This window comes from Atta colombica, unplaced genomic scaffold (genome assembly GCF_001594045.1).
Source record: "Atta colombica isolate Treedump-2 unplaced genomic scaffold, Acol1.0 scaffold134, whole genome shotgun sequence".
Taxonomy (NCBI): Eukaryota; Metazoa; Arthropoda; class Insecta; order Hymenoptera; family Formicidae; genus Atta; species Atta colombica.
The window spans coordinates 2,048,219-2,058,177 of record NW_017259222.1 but is presented as its reverse complement, the minus strand read 5'-3'; the positions used below and the strand labels follow the sequence as shown (position 1 = coordinate 2,058,177).

Below are 9,959 nucleotides of genomic sequence, written 5' to 3'. Positions count from 1 at the left end.
TATATATATACATATTGATGAATACAAAATATTTATTAAAAAATTTAGAATATATGTATAGATTTAGAATATAAATGATACTTACTTTGAATATATAATAACACTGTCTCTAAAGTGGGTTTTGCTAGACTTAATACTACTGAATTCTACCGATTGGAAGGTACAATTGTCAAAATCGACATGACTGAATATCATTTTAGTAAATCTGTAAACATTTAGAAATTATATTTATATAGAAAAAAAATAATTAGTGTTAGTTTTTGTATTGGTACATATTTCGAAATAATATCCGTACTTGCAGTTTGAAAATGTAGAGTCTTTGTACTGACGATTTTCCCAAGAACCAGTAAACGTTGTACCATTGTGTTCCTCTTTATGATAGTGTTCGGTATGATTCTCGTATTCCGTCGCTCGTAAAAGTTTCAGATATTCAGGACACCATATCATAAGACCATAGATACTGAACAAATATAAATAGAGTGAGTTATAAAATTCTTGATTAATAGTAATTACCTAAAACTTTTAGATAATTAAAATTTACCTGAATGAAGCGGTAGCCCAAATAATTAATAGTACCAAAGTCACTCGTAAATGAGGCGTCGCAAATAATTCCAGGAAAGAATTCCAGAACTACAGGCAAAGAATGAATTATAACTTTTATAATTAAGATATATCTTTACATAATAAAATGTCTTTCAGAAATATTTACCATTTCGATTGAACATATTATATCTGCCAAAACACTAGTGTGATTGCTAGGAGATGGCGGTGCCAAGCCACGTGGTCTTTTGGTCGGAAGTTCAAGTTCAGAAAGTTGATATTGAGCACCTGCTGCACCTTTTCGGGCGTTATTTTTCTTATATATCCTCTGAGACATAAATTATTAATAAATTTGAATATTAAATAATTAATTTTATCATTTATCAAATAATTAATTTTATCATTTATATTACACATCTTTACCTGATATACCATCATTGCTTCTACATCTCGCCCGGCTTCTATAAGATACCTTGGACTTTCTGGTAGAAAGATAAGACCGAACGTGGAGCACAACGCCGGCAGACAACATAATAACAAGAAACGATGCCAAGCACTGAAGTGTTCCTTATTCTCCAGGACAACCATTTCTCCTGTTGTGGGTACCACTGCCCAAGCCAAGAGTGCTGCGTAGACACCACCGAGTGCACATGCTGCTACGAGTATACCTGTCCAGCGACCTCTACTTAACTGTGGGCAGCATTCTGCGAGATATACGAATGCTAGAGGTACAGCTCCTCCTACTCTGTAATGTGATAAATTAAATCTGTATAATAATAATTATTTAACTACTTTAGTTCTTGTTTGAAAAAAATACTGAATGTATTTAAATCTTTGAATAAAAAAAAAATTACTTACCCAAGAGCAGAGCAAAATCTAGCAGTCATAAAAGTGCCATAAGTGGGCATAAATGTTGCAACACCACTGAACAGAGAGTGCACAGACATGGCTGAGAAGAGGGATCTACGTCTTCCCAATCTATCTCCCAGACCACCCCAAAATAATCCACCCAAGGCAAGGCCAACGAGAGTAATATTTCCTAAAAAATTACGTTTAGCATCGCAAAAGAAGTTTGTACAAAAGCAACTTACCGAGCCATCCCTTCTCGTTGTCCTCGATGCAAAGTTCAACCTCTGCACTTGGCAGTATATATGGTACAACAAAAATTTCAACAGTGTCAGCAGCCAGACTCAAACCCGTGCAGAAAGCAGCAAATATTTGGAAATAACCAACACCAGCCTGTAACATTACATTCCATTTCTTGATACAATTTTATACAGTAGAAGTCTTATCATGTGTTTTGGAGATATTATAAAGTTAACATTTATATCAAACATTTATGAGTAAAAATATAGAATCCACATATCATGTTTTTTTACTACTGCACTGAATCGTACAGAATAGAACATTCCTTCCTATTTATGTCACTGTTTAAGAACAAAGAATGTATATAATTTCAGCTATAAAAAGATAGATCTATAATTCTTCTAAGTGTTAATTGAAAAAGATGCTTCTTTTGAATTACAAATAAACAATAAATATATCATAATATGTTTTTAATAAATATTGTTTAATAAATATTGTTTATATATTAGTTTCTCTTTGCTTCATGGAACGTATGTAACCTTCGATGCGTAACATCAAGTAAAAAATATTTACTGGGAAATCCTTCAAATAGCCCGGTACTTCGCGCGGTACGTATTTTGCCTTGACGACCGAATCGTCCAGAGTTTCGCTCATTTTTGCAGAAAGAGAGAGAGAAGGAGAGACGCTCCGACTCGTAAGAACAAAATCATTCACTTCGGGTAAACGAACGACGACGCCATTTCGTCTAGGTTATGTTTTTGTTCTGCCTAGTATATTTTTATATCGTACTCGACGTTGGCAGAGCCAATCGAGCGACAACTCTCGATCACGATGATCGAGCAACTTGATCGATACTTGGATACGCTTTGTTTTGATAATGGTTCAGTGGTTGACTTCGTCACGTTTGAAATAATCAGAAATGACTCATGGCTACTATCGTGAATACAGAGATAATGATGCGTTAATTATGTCAGGAAAATACGCTGCAGTTACGACGAGAGAGTTAGATAGGCAGTCGGTAATTTTATTTTTTATGAGTTTAAAAGACTTGCTGTCATCCTTATTGAAAAAATTTAATACTGAAAGGTAGTTAATTACTTGTTTTGATTAAAGATACTGATTGCAACTAGTTGTTTTCCAACAAGAGAAGCATGATACTATATTTTCTCCAGCAAGAACACAATATATTATTATATCCTTGTTCAACATTAAACAAGGATATAATGATTCATTGCATTGTGTCCTTGCTAGAAATGTCTATTCTTGTTGTTTGTCAATGTTAAACAAAGATGAAATGATCACTTTGTTTCTCATTACAAAACACCAATTATTGTTCAGTGTTTTTTAATACTAAAGTAATTAATCATTTTTCAATATTAAATTGACCAATACTCAGTATAGCACAGAAGCTTGCAATAACATTGCTGCAATGTTATTATAGTATCCTACTCTCTTCTAATCTTTTTATTATTTTCTCTTTCTCTTCTCTTCCTTTCTCTTTATTTACTGATTTCTTTATCCTCCTTAACTCTCCTTTTTTTCATTCTTCCTCTTTATTTTCATCTCTTTAATTTCTCTATCTTCTACTGCACTGAAACATTGCAATATTGCTGTAATGATCTGTGCTGTATGAGCATCAAATTGGCTAGTATTGAGTATAGAATTTTTCTAAGAACAAATACAATATTTAAAAAATATTCCTGTTTTTATGAGATAGGACTATAACTTAGAAAAAAACGATGATGAGTCTTCTCAGAGCTTCTCTTTTCATTCCGAAGCAATGAAACATAAGTTGTATCACCTGCTTGATGGCGTCTTCGTGAAATTGCGCCAGGAGGGTCGCATCCGCGGTGGAGTCGATCAGATCATGCTCCGCGGAATCGGCCGAGGCTGAGTTTACGCCAGCCGTGGCGACGTTCGCCGGCTGCGTCGTCATCTCCTCGGTGTAGAGACTAGATCTAGTATTCACGCCGCGCTCGCCGGCGCCCGTTTTCGTCGCACTGCCGCCGGAGGGTGCGAGGCCGCCCCCGCTGCCAACAAGCCACTGGCTTTCCTCCTCCGATGAGGGCATCACTGCCAGAAACCATCTGGAAGCGAGATTAACGGATAATAAGACAATGACTGAACACTGAACGGTTAATGCTTTGTTAATTCCATTCTCCGACGGTATCCTACCGGTACTGCTCGCAATAATTACACTTCCCATGTCTCTTAGGGCAAATAGCTATCGTAGTTTTGCTATAATGTGTCTCTATCTCCATTCTAGATATTCTTGGCGAACTGAACTTGAAATCGTAATATCTACAATTATGGCAGATAGATTGCTTCTTGATACGTTGTGTTCTGCATTAGTACAGATAAGATAAAATGAACGAGCCGAGATAAAGGTAGGAATATTGAATCAATATTGACGTTTGAAAGACAAGCCGGAAGTTGAAATAATTAGAAGCGGTAAGTAATTTGCTAGAATAAGCTAATTTTCTTCGATAGAAGCACAGAGATGGAGGCTGTTTTATTTTATGTACATATATATATATATATATATACATATAGAGAGCCCGCGTCATCGTGACTTTCGTGGCTGCTTTTTATTTCTATTCACGACGCTTCGTTTGACTGACGCTATCGATATAACATTAAATGCGGTACTTTGCGTCGTAACGCAGCGTAAAAAATGATCCTCGGACAATATATTTAATATAATAATTATATTATAATTGTATCTCACTGAAGCATTGTTAAATATTTTTACGGTATTGACTGATTATACTATTAAGACCTAAGTTTTGTGTCTTAATAATAATATCTATTCGATTTATACATGTATTGTAGTTGTATGGCTTGTCACGCGCTGCACGTGCTTATAGAAAGACATGCGTCACGTTTCTGTCTATAAACGCGGTTCACTGACCAAGGTTCATTGTGCACGATATTTGTCATAGTGACAAGTGAAATATTCAACATCGCGACTTTATTTTGTGTCCATGGTTGTGAGCCAACGATAAATGAATTTACATATTTATGGCTGCGGAAGAGAAATGCATGTTATATTTACATATCGCGACAGTAATCAGGAGTCGAAGAATTATAATGTTCAAGAAAAATTGGTTTGAATAATAATTATAAATAGATTTACATATTTTCGTAAATAATTTTATGTATTTTTTACAGATAGTTTATGCGAAATTGTGTTCTTGGAAACTATGGATTCTACGGTGGATCTACAGACTTAATGTTGACCTTACTCGACCATCTAAGCAACCGGAGTAACGTTCGCGTGCACTTATTGTACTTTCGTGGCTATAATTCAACATTTGTGAGCCCGCATTGAAACACGCGGTTGTATGTCCTACCAAGGCTGACTAATTCCTTGAATTGGTGCAAGACTTGCCGACAACGCGCGTAAAGTTCTCTCTTTCGCGTGTCCTTACATACTAATTCATCGATCTGCATCGAACTTTACACAACTTTCAGTATACCGGTATACATAAAGTTTGATAAAAAGAATATGTAAAAGTAGAATAGATTCGCGCGAATTTATGCGAAAGAACAGAAAGATTTTCTAATGTTTTGGAAAAAAAATTGTAATAAAAAATAATGCATATTATTAGGTGTAGTAAAAAGAGATCCATTATTTTTCCATTCAATTTCATGCAAAAATAATGGATTTCTTTTTACTACACCTAATATTATAGAAAGTTTCTCGTTAATGCTTCGTTGACCGCAGAACAAATGCTCGCCCTTATCAATTTTATCTCGTAAAAAGGTGTAATATTACGTCAACGGTTCCCAGCTACGAGGTACAAAAAGACGCTCTACTACGTCAACGATCGCAAAAAAGGTGTTAAAATTGTACTATTCCGTTTCTATAACGATATTGGCTCTTTCGGAGTTCGCACGCGTACGTTAACGTTACAGCGGTATTCCGATTTCCGGGAATTTTCGCGTATGTAGTTTATAATTAGTACATTTCGCAAAATATGTCGGCGCTTTGTTACAGGCACGACTGCATATATATCCGATTTATCGATCCGAAATATCCGATTATACGGTTCCATAGCGCGCGTAAACCCGTGTACACATTTTCCAAACAATACAAGCGCGAGCGCGAACACAAGCATACGTTAATTGAGCGTGTGCGCATCCGTGTGTATACACATGCACGTGTCAACCTCGCGATTGTCAATGTCGTCGACAGTCACGGCCGCGCGGCGACTCGCTTTTTCGCAGTCCTCTATTTTCTCGCCGTTAGTTATTTCTGAAATGCAATCGTACAGTAGCGTCCGTCATCGACATTAGACATTAGCGTTTTGCCTTTACTCGGTTTTACACACGAGAGCGTCTCTTATAGGAGAAATACTTTACTCACAGAGAACTGTCCGGAACCGACTAGATTCTTTTTAAAATATGTTGTTAAACACAAAAATCTGAGAGACAGGTTTTATATTGGCTCAATATGAGACTTGAAAGATACACAATCCGTGAAAATTCGATTTATGCCTCATTCATAGTCAGATTTTGTATTTAAGGCTTTCTTAAATTTATCTTTAGATGCTCAATAGTCAATGAAATAATTCGTAGAGTATCTGAAGATAAATTTAAAGAAGTCTTAAATATAAAGCCTGACTCTATGAATACGGGCATTAATGAGAAATGGGGATAATTAGATTTTAATATAGTATATAAAGTATATAAAAATAAATAAAGTATATAAAAACCATAAAAGTTTTGTCTGAAACACTTCTCACTGTTTTTTTTTAAATAATTAAATAGAATCAAATGTAAGCGTTAGCTTTGAGAGTACTGGCGAGTCTACAGAGAAGGGTCTCCTCTTGAGAATCTTCTTTTTGAAAAATTTATAGCAAAACGTTATTTATATTTCTAATATTTCTGAAATGCATCTTTGATGTTTTTTTTTAAGTTAAAATTTTTTTAAGTTAAAAAACTCCTGAATATACAAAAATACAGATTCCATTATATTATTCTTTTTTTGAGTTGAGATAATTTAAATAAAATGTTTTATGATTTACAACTAAATAATACTTTTTCAATATAATGCCAATAATAATTTAAGTATTCTATCTTCTCATATTTGACTGTAAAAAAATTTTGTTTGGGCGCGCCAGTATTTATAAATTTCAAATTGGATATATATAATAAAATATAATAAAATATGTGTAGCTTGGATTTTTGTTTAACAACATTTCAAAGAGAATCGAATTGGTTCCGGATAATTGCAACAGATCTCTTATTGATCTCTTATTGATCTCTTAGATGTATCTATATTTTGGAGTCGATTTTTCTTTGATGTTTAAATTCTCAACGCTTTACATGCTTTACATGCAAATAACAAAACCAGACATCCGATTTATATTGGGACGTGTTTATTTAGACAGAAATTTTATTCGAGATATTTACTTGCTAAAATATTCAACGTTGCAAATTGCAAGTCTCGACGAATGACGAATGACATCCTGCAATGTTTTCGCTAAGGAGATTGGCTCCGAATTGCATGCCAGAAATTTGTCTGTGACATATAATTACACATGCGAGTGCAACATTTTATTATTTCATATTGCAGGAATACAACTTTCGAAGACGTTCGCCTTGGAGGAATCTAGATAACAATTTTAAGAATGTTATGAGATATGACGTATCAATTTATATTTGCAACAAGTCAATTTATCATGATGTCAATGAGACAAGAAAAACATTCCGTAGTTAATTAATGCGAGATGATCTTGCGTGTATTTGCCGACGCGCAGTTGTCTGGACTTGTACGATTGCATGCTCATTATCACCGTATTCGGCTGCTGTCGACACATATGCACCACATGTGGGACCAACGCGATATGCATAGATAAGTACGACCGATGAACACGAGCCAAATGACGATGCGTAGAGAGAAGCGAGACACGCGATTTATAAAGCTTATTCTTGGACACAAGTGCGAGTTTATTCCAATTATCGCGCAAAACCGGTTGAAAGAATTGCATTATATCTATTAATTACTAACTTGTTTCTTTCGATTTGAAATTAATATTACTTGTAAACGGGAAACCAGATCGAAATAAAAGGAAATCTGTTATCTGAGGCGTTCAAACGGTTTTACAAAGTAGCGCAGTTGTGGTATTGATGTCAGCGCAATTTTTCATCAGACAGCGCTATTACAACATTAATGAAATACCAAGATAACTTTCTAAATGTAATATAATATTTATTCAACACAAAGAAGGTCATATCCGGTCAAAACGGATCTTGATAATCTTATGAATATTTTTGAATCTCAAGTCCATTCTATAATTGTGTAAGCGTTGTAAGTAGATATATTTGTAAAAATTGACTAATGACAATTCTCTTCATATTCAATCGAGACTTATCATTCTTACTACTGTAATCACTATAATCACATAATTACACTTACAATTGTAAAATTTACAATTTTCAATTCAAATAAATTGCGCGTCGATTTTGAAACACTCCTAAATGGAAGCTGAAGTATGTAATATCACAAATTAAATTGATAAGTAATTTAACGTTATTGATGCATTAATAGGCTTTAAAATACTTTAAAGAATTTACTGCGCAAAACAATCATCGAGATTCAAACTTGGCTCCCTCATAACATTTATTATTTTCTTATTCCATCATTCGAATTTTATTCGAGATCGGTCTATTTTTTTATGTCGTTTGTTTGTTTTTTCTTTTTTGCAGATAAAAGAAAAAAAAATGAGGAAAGATACAAAAAGTACAATTAGAGAAAAATAGACGCATATATGTACGTCGTCATCGCAGTCGGGCGCGAATTAATATTATTAGAGTCGGTTATTATGACTCTCTTATCTCACAATGCATAAATTACTCACCTGGTTGATAGGGAGTCGCCGTGAAATACTGCACCTTCCCAATGATAATGCCGTTCACAGACTTTACCGGGATGGAGAAAATCGGGCGCGCCAGCTCTCGTCGAGATTAACTGTCGTAGAACGTCGGGTTATCGATCAAGAGCATTGCCATTGAACGTAACGGTGAGGACTTCGGCATTTATGAGTCCAATTCAGGAATGAAATAGTAGGAGACTATTGTTTAATTCAGCAGCGTGCGACGCGACGCACCTCCTCGCCAACACTCTGCCGTCGATCGTCCGTCATAGAGTCGTTCGCACTCCCGTCCTTACAATAACGTCAGCGTATGTCGTCGGCAGCACAAGTGCGAACGCAATCGAATGCGTGATATAATTTTACGTAACGATTCCGTATGTAGACAGCTGGGTAATCCGTCCAAGTACTTCGACGTCTTGATGGGATTTAATCTTAATATTTACATAATGGATGATACAGAAGAGACGAGGGAACATATATTAAGTATTTCGAGGAGCGATTGAGTCTCTGTCTTTCAACACAAGTAGTATCTCCTTTCGTCGTTTTCGGCGCCGACCTACCTCAACGAGCGATCGCCACGAAGCTTCAAATACCACGTTAAATTTTCCGCGAGGCGAGTATCACACTCGGACACACTTGGCCACGTATCTTCCCGTTGTAAATGTACGTTTAGATATAATGGAATTTTTCTCGTGAATTAATGCTCCTCCTCATCGGAGGATACGGCGCAACAGGGACCACCGAATGTCGAGCTCGCGTCCTGTCGCGTTTCGCGCGCCGTATTCTCTCGTTGGGGATCGATTCTTGGTGGAGCGAGAGGCGGCGCCGTGCGGTGAATCGGTCGTGACGCGCCTTTCCGAATGAACGAGATTGCAAAACGTTGCCGTTGGAAGCAGACTTATCTCGCGTGATCTCTATATCGCGATAATGTGCCGCGGGCATGACGGACGTACCGGTTGTTCTTGGTAATAGCCCGTGAAAAACGAACTCGGCAACATTTTTATAGTAAAGGAAACAACTGCCGCCGCAAACACTGCCGTCGACACGCCGCCTGTGCCGCGTATCGATTTGCGTCGCGACGCCTGACGCGAGTCGTTGGTAGCGCCTTCGCCCCGATTGGAGTTCCCCCTGCGAATCATTAGTCCAATAATTACGCGTCCAATAATTAAAACTATAACGCGATGGTTCCTAAACTCGAACAGGCTTTCCGTGTGATTTTGGAAATATTATATTTCATTAATATTATATTATATTTCATTTTGTACTTAAAAATATCAAAAAGCATGTACAATAACTTTTGAAAATTTTATTTAATGAAAATGATTTATGTACTTGATAAGTAACAGTGTGCTTATATTTCTTGGATGTTGTAAATGTATTATTTTAATATATTTAAATTATTTGTATTTTTGAACGCGTTGCTTAATTGTGAATATATATATATATATATAT

The 9,959-nt window shown here is 35.9% G+C and overlaps 1 protein-coding gene across 1 annotated transcript in view; it reads right to left on the bottom strand.

The window, feature by feature from the left end:
• LOC108684440 (synaptic vesicle glycoprotein 2B-like) overlaps window positions 1-3,887 on the bottom strand; it is a 6,031-nt gene extending 2,144 nt beyond the window's left edge. The window contains exons 1-9 of the mRNA XM_018188760.1: window positions 3,802-3,887; window positions 3,428-3,713; window positions 1,632-1,779; window positions 1,399-1,579; window positions 964-1,285; window positions 710-868; window positions 542-630; window positions 296-460; window positions 83-205 (exon numbers count right to left, since the gene is read on the bottom strand). Of these exons, the coding sequence (XP_018044249.1) occupies window positions 83-205; window positions 296-460; window positions 542-630; window positions 710-868; window positions 964-1,285; window positions 1,399-1,579; window positions 1,632-1,779; window positions 3,428-3,713; window positions 3,802-3,887 (1,559 nt within the window). The remainder of the gene's footprint in view (window positions 1-82; window positions 206-295; window positions 461-541; window positions 631-709; window positions 869-963; window positions 1,286-1,398; window positions 1,580-1,631; window positions 1,780-3,427; window positions 3,714-3,801) is intronic.
• Window positions 3,888-9,959: the final 6,072 nt, after the last annotated feature.